Source organism: Citrus clementina, unplaced genomic scaffold (genome assembly GCF_000493195.1).
Source record: "Citrus clementina cultivar Clemenules unplaced genomic scaffold, Citrus_clementina_v1.0 scaffold_1, whole genome shotgun sequence".
Classification (NCBI taxonomy): Eukaryota; Viridiplantae; Streptophyta; class Magnoliopsida; order Sapindales; family Rutaceae; genus Citrus; species Citrus x clementina.
Genome location: NW_006263303.1, coordinates 6,166,742 through 6,178,785, shown reverse-complemented (window position 1 = coordinate 6,178,785; position 12,044 = coordinate 6,166,742). Strand labels below are relative to the sequence as shown.

Below are 12,044 nucleotides of genomic sequence, written 5' to 3'. Positions count from 1 at the left end.
AATAGCTCCAAATGATGTGCGATATAATCTTTGAGTTATGACATGCTTTAAAGTTGAGATATAAAGTTTATATCTCAAAATACATGGCACTTGACATGTTATTCATTTGTGTTGTGAAATTAATTCATTAATATTGATATAAAAAGTTTACTGTGACCTAACAGGATTAATAATATATTATTATTTTCTATTATAAATAAAGTATCACTGATCAATGATATTTAACAAAAAAAATCAACTTTTTATAAAATTATTAATGACACGATTTCACATATCGATGAATGAAAAATATCAAAAGTTATATCCAAATTTTATACACGTACCATTAAATTTTATACACGCACCATTATTCGACCTAGCACATAACAATTATAACAATTATTTGGCGTTTTAAGAGAAAAACTTCATCTTGCTTCAAATTAATCAAAACGGCAAAAATGTGTCAGTACGCCCACAAAAACGTCACAGCATAACATCTACGCAAACTTGAATAGGATAAAAGTCTCCTACTGTAGAGACCACAGCTATATTGTAGTCCCGCACTCAGTATGTCGCCCGTCAGCCAGCGTGCTATGGTGCGCCGTCTCTCCCATTTCCTTCTTTCTCACACATACACCACGCCACGAAGTCACCGACCGTCAATTCTCTTACAGCTATGCCTTCAAAAATTAAACTTTTTAAAAACTAAATAATAAAAAAGAAAATCCAACGCATTGTGCTTACCGAAGCTTATAAAATTTGCATGATTCCTTAAGGTGCGTGGTCCATTTGTTTACTTAAACTTCTTTTTCTCCATTTTTGGCTGGCTTTTATGGTTACTGTGCCTTGATTGTGTTTCTTTGAAATCTTGGACGATCGTTTTATTCTTTTAGCCGTTAAACAACCGAGGGGGTTTTGCTTCATACAGGTTTCACGTTATGCTTATAGGTGGAAAGATTTCAACTTTAAGCATTGCTTGTAATTTTTGGATTTAAAATTTGTATTTTTTTGGTACGGAGTCTGCTATTTTCTAGTTTGGTGATGTGATTATTTTGCTTATGTAAGAATTGATTTGTTAGAATTCATCTTGCATGTGTGTTGGTTTTTGATGTTGAAGAGGATGCAGTTGGACTTGTGGTTGGTTGATTAGATTTTGTTGGACTGCTGAAAAATCAGTAATGGTTTATCATACAGTAACATTTAGAGTGCAAGCTTCGCATTGATTGATACATCCATCTAATGTTCATCGAGATTGAGTCAATCTATCAATTTTTGTTGATGTTGTAAAACTCCCATTGGACTTACTGCTAGCATCATGTAATGGAATTTATGTATTCGTTTTAAATTTTGTTTGAAGAGTCTTAAGCCTTGACCATCTGCCAAAATAAGCAAGTTTTGTTTATTGGATTTGCGAATGCATGTCGTGTGTTTTTTCATATCCATGGAGCAAGTTTATGATTTAGTTATTACTATTGGGTTTTTCCTTGTTTCTTCTACCATAGTGTTGTAATCTTTATCCACTAATAGGGTGAAATTGTAGGTTACTGATTTTTCTTTCGGCAAGGAGATTAAGGTTAAAGCTGTTCATCTTTGCATGGGAAAAGAATGCAAGACTTGGAAGGTGGAATTCGTCGATCAAAGAGGCTCAATAAAAGCCAGGAGAATCCTCTATCTTTAGCTCCAACTGCTCAGCGTGGTGCTGGAAGAGGTAATAGCACTATAGCTCTGGTCTTAGGATGTTCTAACAAGAAATCAAGTTAAGACAGTTTTATTTTGTCCAAATCCAGGCGCAGGTGGTAGAGGCAGAGGTAGAGGCTGCAAAATGGTGAATCAAGAGAATACCAAGACTTTTGTTGCTGGGCTTCGAGGCAGGGGTGGAACAGGTTTGGACTTGCCCGTGAAACAGGTAGGTGAGCAAAGAGCTGAAAAATTATTGGCTGTTCAGGAGGAAGGAAGTGCAAGTCCACTTCCTGAGAAGGTACTATTTTGTCGTGAACACTTGTAGTAAAATTAGTAGATAGAAAAATAAACAACTTCTATTACCATTTTCTAATATCAAAGTCACATCAGACTTAGCCTGAATCAATATTTTTCATTTTTATCGACTATTGACTTTGTAGTTGCTTCTTTCTTTAACCTTGTTAATACATTCTTCTTAACCATGACAAGCAGTCAAACTAATGTGTTTTTTGGTTGTTTATGGGAAAACAAGCCAAGCATTTGTAAGATACGGTCAAGTTTTAAAATGGTTAGGCTTTACATGTTGTTTTTACTGAAAACGTTTCTGCTTGTTACAATGCATTGTTAGCTTTGGCAGCCTATGTGATGTCTTTCTGGTTCATGCGTTAAGGCAATACTTGGAAGTAGTTTATTTTTAATTTATTGTGTGTTTCCTCTTCAGATACAGCTTGGGAACTCCCCCTTGTACAAGGTAGAGAAAAAGCTGGGAAAAGGGGGTTTTGGACAAGTTTATGTTGGAAGAAGGATGACCGGTGGCATAGGGCGCAGTGGGCCTGATGCCTTGGAGGTTTAATTTCTTGTGCAATTCTAGTAAACCATGCAGAATTATTAGGAAGTGGTTTTTTTTGTTAATGGTATTCTCCTGTTACGTTTGTAGGTTGCTATGAAGTTTGAGCGTCGAAATAATAAAGGGTGCAGCTCTAGCCCTCCTTATGAGTGGCAAGTATATAGGTAGGCGGGTTTGATTCTTCTGCTGTTTTAACTCTGACTTTTATGTCCTAACCAATCTTTCTGTTTCAAAATTATTGTTTAGCACTCTTAATGGTTGTTATGGACTTCCTTTGGTCCATTACAAAGGCCAGCAAGGAGACTACTATATCCTTGTAGGTTTCACCCTTTGCTTCTTTTATATTTCCTGTTTATGTTGAAGATTATTTTTACCTTTTGCCTATTGATATCAGTAATCTTCTGTGATTACATTGTACTCAATTGTTTTGGGTCTGTGAATCCAGGTTATGGACATGCTAGGCCCAAGTTTATGGGATGTTTGGAACTCTAACAACCAGATGTATGAATATTCTCTCTCTGTTTTTCATTGTTTGATTATTTATTTCTTTTAATTAAAAAATTACCATGGTTAGTTTCCAAAAATTGCATTCTGCCTTTCGTTATTGCTGTTTTTCTGTTTTTAACTTTGATCATTGTTTTTCTTCCTCTTACAGGCTATCTGAAGAGATGGTGGCTTGTATAGCAGTGGAGGGAATATCTATTCTGGAACAGCTTCACCTGAGAGGGTACTTTGAAACTGCTATGCTCTTCATTTGTTTCTTTGTTATTTCCTTTACTCTTTTACTGCATTTTTTCTACAACTTCTTGGTTTCTACCTCAGTTTTGTACATGGAGATGTTAAGCCAGAGAACTTTTTGCTTGGCCGGCCCGGAACACCTGATGAGAAGAAATTGTTTCTGGTTGATCTTGGTTTAGGTATGGCTTCTCTCACGGTCCTATTTTAACAGCACTCAATATGTGGCATATGGAGATACTTCAACAATTTTATGTCATTGATAACAACCAAAATGAGCTATAAGATGGAGATCAACCAGAAACTGATCTAATATTGATGTCACTGATAACTGATCTAATATTGTCTACTTCAGCTTCAAGATGGAGAGATGCAGGTTCTGGCCGTCATATTGATTATGACCAAAAGCCCGATGTTTTCAGGTAACCACATTTTCCATTACCCTTAAACAAGTACATAATTCTGGTGCCTTTTGGTACACCAGATGAACAGGTCATGAAAATGGTTGAGCTTCGTTGATTCTGCATATGTCATGTATTTCATATTATGCTTTTATTTAATGTGATGGTTTGTCTTTTCATTATGCCATATCAAATCGCCAGAATTGATTTTCATGATTTTATCTTCCATCAAATCAATGCACAAAAAATACCTGTATCTTTTGACAGCCAGATATATTTTATATTTTTGGCAGGGGAACTGTACGTTATGCAAGTGTACATGCTCATTTAGGTAGGACCGGAAGCAGAAGAGATGACCTTGAATCATTGGCATATACCCTAATATTTCTTCTCAGAGGAAAACTTCCCTGGCAAGGATTTGTTGTGAGTTTATTTCACTACATACTGTAGTGCAACTTTGTATCTTTGACTGCTTCGAATTCACTTGTTGATAGTCAGTTTATTTCACTACTTACTGTAGTGCAACTTGTATCTTTGACTACTTCGAATTCACTTGATAACTTATTTTACCATGCTGCGTTATTGTGGTGCAGGGAGAGAATAGAGGATTCCTTGTTTGCAAGAAGAAGATGGGAACTTCCCCTGAGATGCTTTGCTGCTTGTGCCCTCCTTCTTTTCAGCAGTTTCTTGAGATGGTCACCAACATGAGATTCGATGAAGAACCTAATTATGCAAAGCTTATTTCCCTTTTTGAGAACAGCCTAGGCCACAATGCATCATTGCGACCTATTAAAACTGTAGGAGCATTGAAGGTTGTTGCCTGCTATTTTATGTTGACTCATTAATGTTTTAATTAACATGGATTATTCTTTTTACAATTTATTGCTAAATCTTTTGTGTTTTAGGTGGGTGAAAAAAGGGGAAGATTGCCTGCTGTGTTGGAAGATGGTGGACAGCTTAAGAAGAAAGTTCGGTTGGGTTTCCCAGCTTCTCAGTGGATCTCAGTCTATAACTCTAGATCACCAATGAAGCAGAGGTAAAGCCTATGAATCGAGAAACTTCTGAGTTAATAATTTTGTCTCTTTTTAACAAAATGAATGTTTGATTCGGATCTTAATTGTTTTATTTTGTTATTTGGTAATTAAATATTCATTATGAAGCATTTCTGCCTTTATGACATATGAATTTTTGTCTCTGCCTTTATGACACTAAAAATGGCATGCAAAAATAGTTTTGAGGGATGACTTGTCAAATTTACATCTATGAGTAAATCTGGCAGTGTAAAATTGAAACAGTGTTTCTTTCCCCTTAAGATAAAAATGTGATTCCTAAGTGACAGTGCATGCTTCAAAAATGTACAATGGAATAATATTGGACGGCGCTGGTGGGAGATATGAAACGTGTTGTCTTAGGTTAGTTGATGAAGCCTTTTGGTGGAACTGGAGACCGAGTGTATATCTCGTATTCTCAAGGGATTGAGGATTGATACCTGTGTTGGGTAGTGTCAAAACTAAGATTGATAAAAAAAGTTTGGGGGCAATTATATATGCTTTTATATGATTTATCTTCAAAATGTTGGTGGTAGAGTCTTGTGTTTCCTTGTTATTAGCTAATGGGTAAACCTATACTGCAGGTACCACTACAATGTTTTGGATTCCAGACTTCACCAGCATGTGGCGAAGGGTAGAGAAGATAGCTTGTACATTAGTTGTGTTGCTTCATCTAATAATTTGTGGGCTGTTGTAATGGATGGAGGGACAGGGTTCACTTCCCAGGTTTATGAATTATCGCATAATTTCTTGCATAAGGTTGGTATTGCTCAAAACTCTTGGCCGACATTGAGCAGTTTTACTACTTTAATCATGCTCAGAAAAGGGATTGTATTTTATTCTTTTTAATCTTGTCAGGAGTGGATAATGGAACAGTGGGACAAGAATTACTATATCACTTCAGTTGCTGGTACATGCAATGGTAGTGCCTTGGTGGTTATGTCAAAGGGTAATTGAAATTTACCAATTTTTTTTCTTTGTTTTGTTATGCTATTTATTTGCTTTTCTTTGGTGCATTCATATAGAATCCAGGAATCTGATATGGTATCGTCCAGTACTGTAATTTGGTTCATAATTATCCACGTGTGCCCTGGCTGTGGTATGTTTTGCTGAAGGCAATCAATTAGCTTGGCTTTTTTTTTTTTTAAGGCGTGTTACAGATTGATTCTGATATGTACAAATTGATGGAATTCTGGACGTCCTGTAGGTTTATGATAACCCTGTTTTTACAGACTGGTTTAAAGTTTTGACTTTTTGACAAATTGTGCTTATTTGGAGGAATCTATCTATGCACTATAAAAGAAGAAAATCAATTAGACTGAGAAATTTATAAATTTAGCTGAGTGCTAGGATGATGCCATAAGGAGCCATAATTCTCTAGCATATCATTCTGAAAGTCTTCAAAATTGTTGATTATTTTTCCCCTTTTTTCTAAAGGTGCTCCTTACACTCAACAGTCTTACAAGGTTAGTGATGTTTTTCCTTTCAAATGGATTAATAAGAAGTGGAAAGAAGGCTTCTCTGTCACCTCTATGACTACAGCGGGTAGCAAATGGGGTATTGTCATGTCCCGAAATGCTGGCTATTCTAATCAGGTTATCCAATTTCCATCTGATATAAACTGTGCGATGCAATACTACATAAAGTACTTACATCTTTTGTACTCTATTACCAGGTTGTTGAACTTGATTTCCTTTATCCAAGCGAAGGGATCCATAGAAGATGGGAGAATGGATATCGAATTACCTCAACTGCTGCCACAGAGGATCAAGCTGCATTTATACTCAGTTCTCCCAAGAAGAAATCACCAGATGTAATGCAGGAAACTCTACGGACATCTGCTTTTCCTTGTACCCATGTCAAGGTACATGTAAAATGCATAATTCCATATTCATCATTTCTTGGGGTTTCTGTTTCATTGGTGAATGTGATGATCTAAAACATATTCTTGGGAATTTTTATTTTTTCAAATTGATATCTTGTGTGAGGGTTGAGCTGTAATTTATTGCTGTAGAGCATGTTATGGTTCGTGAGAAACTGAATCCTTATTAGACAGTTCATGGTATATCAATGTGTGTGGAAGTTCTCAAGTTTCCCTTCCTCTCCAAAACCTATATTAATGTTGTATAGCTGCTAGTCATATTTTAGCTATCATGTGGTAATACAAAATAGGGCATTTTACTTCCATGCATTAGGGTCTGGGAATGGACATCCTTTCCTATTATTGATGAGTGAGCTACACTGATTTAATTTTATATGTTGGGTGCTACTTTTTGTCCATGTAGTAATTGCTAACCTTATGTCAATTATTCTGAAAAATAAAGTAATGTGGTTCACATCAAAGCAAACTTAAATATATGTTTTTAACCCTAGATGCCATGTTGTTTCGTTCCTGTTGACCAACTGACATGGAGACCAACTTTTGTCTGATGTGGATTATATATTTTCTATGTTTGCTTATCATTTCAATCATCTCAGAGAAGTGGTGCACTGATACTTAACGTTTGTTCTTTTCATTGGAGCACATATTTTGGGGAGTCAGAACTTATGAAAATAGTTCTAGCTTCAAATATGTCATCAGAGCAAGTATCTTTGTGAAACACTTCAGCTGGGTGACCGCAATCTGGCAGAGCCTTCTAACATCTCTAATTTTTGGTTTTGCTTGTGTGGCAGGATAAATGGTCAAAGAATTTGTATATTTCATCTATAGGCTATGGGAGAACAGTATCTTGAAATACAGGATCAGGAGGGGAAACTGCATGTGCAAAACCAATGCAGGTAGGCCTTCCCAGTCTAATCCCACATCATATATCATACTTTAATCTGTTTTGTGGCCTTTAAATATATGGTGATGAGTTTTCTGTTTTGTTGATACCATTTCAACTATTGCTCCTTGCGTTCTGTTGTGATGCTTGATGATATAATAGTATAAATAAGCAGCAAGATATTTATCATGTATTCATAATAGCTTTTCAAATGTACTTGCTACATGAAGTGTCTCTGAGTGTGTAGTGTTTCTTTGCATTGTTATATTTCGTGTCTCAAATTTTGTTTCACTCAGATGAAAAGCTCTTTAGGCGCCCTAAGTTTAATGGCTAAAATGCTTCCCATTCTAAGCAGTTTAGGAATATTTTAATGTAGATGATTTGATCCCATTAGGTAAACTGTCAACTAGCTTTGCACCTTTGCCTTAGAAAGTACACGAGATTTCATTCTATTTTATGTCTGAAGAGCAGCACAGAAATTTGTCAATTGGAATTGCAGTCACAATTACTTAAAAATTATCAGTGCCTGTACGAAGTTAATATACTTTTATACCACGGATCTGCCAATTTTAATTGCCATCTCCATTACTTTCTAGATTAGCAATTTTCTTATGCTCTCAGTTTAGTTTGGCATTGATCCTTGGAGATGAGTAATTTGTACATCTGCTAGTTCTTAAGATTTTGGACACATAATCTTCTCAGTATGTGCAATAATTCCCTGTTTAAGATTATTATTTTCCCTCATTCTTCTTACTCTGCATGCTGATTTGCTTCATTTATGTGGAACTTGTCTCTTGCATGTATTTTGGGCATCTTTGGAATGCATGCCAAGGCGGATTACATTGACATTAAAATTTGATGGGGTTAAGATTAGTATCATATTGTTTATGGAAGATATCAGTTTCCTTGTTTGTTTATATTGGAAAATCCAGGCTTGCGTTTGGAATCTGGGCTCCCACTTCCTCTGATCTGCATCATGCATGCATATTTATAGAGGTCCTTAGCACCATGGTGCTTTATTCTCAACCAGTGAACCACTGAACCCATGTGGCTTCTCATAATTTTTTTGCGGATGAAATTTGAAATCCAATAATAATGTCTTGTATCAAACAAGTGGATCAAATTGACTTGGTAACTATATTCAAAGATTGTTATAGATCAAATTCACTTCAATGGGGTTTTAACCTCTCTCGCATTAATATATATTTATATATAGGTCGGTAGACTGCATAACACAACTTGCTCTGCCTGTCCTCTTGAAGACAAGTAAAGTTAAGGAGTATCCACAGAGAAATTGGCTTCTGTCAGCCAGAGGCCACTTTTTTGAGGAGAATGTATTGAAAGCCTGGAATTAATTGCCTTTTGAAAGCCCAGACCTGTGGGATTTTACACACTGTGACGCGTCGTGGTCCCAGAAGGCTCTGCTCACCATGTGCAGAGGATAAGCTCCTTAGGCATTTGAAGTTTAACAAAGGCTGTCAACAAAGTACTACAGATGAGGGTTCAGAAGCAGTTCTCTTAAATCTAAATCTTGTGACTGTCATTGTTGTAACCGGTTGCCCAGATATAAATTTTTATGAAATTCTTCTGCTAATGTGATAAAAATTTTCTGAGGCATTGCCTTGGATTTTAAGCAGGTTGATTATATTTATGCCCTCGGTTTCTCTGATAGGATAAGCGGTAGCTGAGCCTGAGCACTGAAAACGATGCTTAGATTGTCCATATGTGATGTGTCTTAAAGTGCAGGTGGTAGCGCACCAGTGTGTGATAATACCTTCATAGACAAACACGTGTTTGAGAAAATGTCTTTGTAGTCTTTTGTAAGGTCTGCATTACTCTTGTAATATCTCCATGTTTTTTTCTGTCTAGAATTGCTAATATCAAAACAGAACATTTCATACTATCCATGTGTGCCATCAATTATGCCGTGTTAAATCTGCAATTTACTTGCTGAATGATGCTTACTTGAAACTTATCGTATGCCGCACTTTATTTAAGAGGATGACTGCAAGTTTACCAGCGGATTTGGGATTCATATTTTAGCTGAGTTTTTGGTTAATTTCTTAGAAAGATGGTGTAATTGGTATTCATTAGATAAAAATATAAAGATAATTGAATCTCAGTGGTAAAGTAAAATTCAGATGAATGCTGAATCCAAATTTGACTGTTACAGACGAACATGTTAAAACTAATGGTTAAACATTCACATGGAAGTTGGAACCGCACAGCCTCAATTTTATTAGTCACCGCAGTTAATCACGTGCATTGCATGCTTGTGTTAAATGAGAATCTGCCATGCACTCTTCAATTTATTGCTGGTTTACTTCGTCAACATTAGTTTACTTATAAAATCTTTAATTTCATAAAAAAAGCTGTATTTCGATCCCTTTATAAACGGGGCCGAGGTCGATGTGCCTTTACTTTATCCTTAAAACGAACTATTCTCATACTCCGACTCCTTAGTGGCAGTGGTGCCCCAAAAGCTTCACAAGCAATTTGTGCCGCAAATGGACATCAGAAAGTTGTACCACTTAGGCAGCAGAACCATTGAACTAGACCGATGCTGTGACGAGCGTCGGCCTGTGAACTCACCTCCGCCGTCGTCTCCGTCCGAGGGACAAAGCAAGTTGCGGTGGATAGTGCTGCTGATGAAATTTAAGAAAGAGAAGAGGAAGATGTTCCAGGTTCCATATGATGCCTACACTTACTCTCAGAATTTTGATCAAGGGTTTGCATGGGATGAGCCTGATAGCTTCTCTCGTTCATTCTCTGTTCGTTTTGCTGATCCTAACAGGATCTTTCTCATGAAATCACAGGGATGATGCAAGAAAACAACACTTTCAAACTTTGGCTCCTATAATATTTTTGCCTTTTTTGGGCTTATGTACAGATTTGTATATATAGTCTTTAGTTACAAGTTTGAAGCATGATCTATGATGACTTGTTTCCTTGTATCTTTATTGGTGCTTTCTTTCTGTTAGTTTAATCTGAAAAGTTCAATAGTTTAATCTGAAAAGTTCTAAAGTTCTCTTTATTTTTTGGTTCATCGTTTTTCCCTTTTGGTTTAGTCTAAATTTGATGCAAGATACGAATGAATATTAAAATTTTAATTGTTATTGGCGTTGTGTTCTCGCTTTCGGGATCAATGTAAAGAAATTAAGAAAGTAATGATTTTACTGAGATTAACTGGATTTTAAATTAACCATCGTCCAAAGAGAATATATATATATAAGATAGGAAAGCGCGATTGTTCCCGTGTATCTTTTTTACTTTATTCACCACTAGGATGAAATATTGCTTTTGTAGAGTATGAGATTCTCTGGTATCTAAACCTTTTCTTTTCTATATTATATTCCTGTTGAAGCCGATATCATAATAGAATAAGGGTTTTTATTGTTATTTTTGTGATTATGATTTTTAGATATACAATTTAAAAGCTGAGTCTATCGGGAAAAGAGATGTATCCTACTTAGATAATTTCTTATGCTGGTTAATGTAGGACACAATTTAATAATTTAATTTAGTAAAATTTATTATAAAAAAGTAATAATGAAAAAAAGGAACACTTGATAATGTATACGAAGTAGAAAACAAACAATTGTGGAGCACACATTCCTGAAATTGAAGAGCAAAGACAGGTTGTATAAGATGCAATTGATGTGTCTTGAAGTGTTGTCAGGCCACCTTTAAGTTTTGAGCTTGACATTTAATGACCATAAGATGTATCGTTGTGATACAGCAAAACAGCTTGTGAACTTTGTTAGATGTAATTATTTGGATTTTTTTTGTTTGAGAACAAATATATTATAATTTAGTTTCTATTAAGAGTGTGAAACCATAGACTTAAGCATAGTCTAAATCGACAAGTTTTTTATCCCCGACCCTCTACATGTTTATAGGAAGGGATTTCAAATTTTTTTTAAAGTTATTGTATTGATGGATTTATCCCTTATCATAATTACGTAAATAGTGTTCAACTTCAGTGGAAGTGACCCTAAACACCAATAATGCAGAAAGTGGTAGAAATTAATTGTCATTTGCAGCATCCTTATCGTCTTGTGTCTATCATAATTATTTGTAACCACATATTATTGTATGTCTTTAAAAAAAAAAACATATTATTGTATGTTGCATGATCACTATTTTATTATAGTTCTTTTGTCCTTATAAAATTCTCTCTTTGGGATTGACAGTTAAATCTCTCGTGAACAGTGAGCTGCTAGAAGCCTGGAACCCTACCTTCCACAGTCCTCGAAGATTTTGGTTCTTAAGTTACTAAACTAATAGCTATATATGCGAGACTGCAGAAGAAAGCAGTAGAAGAATTTTGTTAATGCTTCAAAAGAATATTTTGAAATGGTGAATGATTGAAAAAGATGTTGCTTCAATCGCAATCCAAAAAAGGGGTTTAGCATAAGCTTATGCCCCTTCCATAGCCAACATGTCATCAGCCCAATTTGTATCTCTAAGAGCATTTCTTGTTAAAGGGTTTTACAAAGCCAGATATAAAGTATCAGCTTCAAGTAATTTAATATGCTGAACTTCATAACTATTATTGCAAGTTAAAAGAGTTTTTAACACTCGGGGC

At 35.6% G+C, this 12,044-nt stretch overlaps 1 protein-coding gene across 3 annotated transcripts; it reads left to right on the top strand.

The window, feature by feature from the left end:
- The first annotated feature begins 476 nt into the window (after window positions 1–476).
- LOC18055882 (casein kinase 1-like protein HD16) lies at window positions 477–9,359 on the top strand. Of its 3 annotated transcripts, none has more exons than XM_006451066.2 (19): window positions 477–755; window positions 1,520–1,687; window positions 1,767–1,957; window positions 2,381–2,506; window positions 2,597–2,670; window positions 2,753–2,822; window positions 2,952–3,007; window positions 3,162–3,233; window positions 3,329–3,423; window positions 3,597–3,663; window positions 3,936–4,065; window positions 4,236–4,454; window positions 4,548–4,678; window positions 5,276–5,450; window positions 5,550–5,640; window positions 6,129–6,286; window positions 6,367–6,555; window positions 7,365–7,469; window positions 8,673–9,359. In XM_006451066.2, the coding sequence occupies exons 2-18, from the start codon at window positions 1,585–1,587 to the stop codon at window positions 7,422–7,424; spliced, it is 2,007 nt and encodes a 668-aa protein (XP_006451129.1). In that variant the 5' UTR covers window positions 477–755; window positions 1,520–1,584; the 3' UTR covers window positions 7,425–7,469; window positions 8,673–9,359. The 3 variants fall into 3 exon arrangements, with proteins under 3 accessions (XP_006451129.1, XP_024033344.1, XP_024033343.1); XM_024177576.1 differs by lacking the exon at window positions 477–755 and adding an exon at window positions 782–907; XM_024177575.1 differs by lacking the exon at window positions 477–755 and adding an exon at window positions 782–927.
- The last annotated feature ends 2,685 nt before the right edge of the window (window positions 9,360–12,044 follow it).

Coding starts and splice junctions, on each gene's coding strand:
- LOC18055882 (XM_006451066.2), top strand. CDS start 1,585: ATGCAAGACTTGGAAGGTGGAATTCGTCGATCAAAGAGGCTCAATAAA. Junction 1,958..2,380: donor CAAGTCCACTTCCTGAGAAG/GTACTATTTTGT, acceptor TTTCCTCTTCAG/ATACAGCTTGGGAACTCCCC. Junction 6,287..6,366: donor ATGCTGGCTATTCTAATCAG/GTTATCCAATTT, acceptor CTCTATTACCAG/GTTGTTGAACTTGATTTCCT.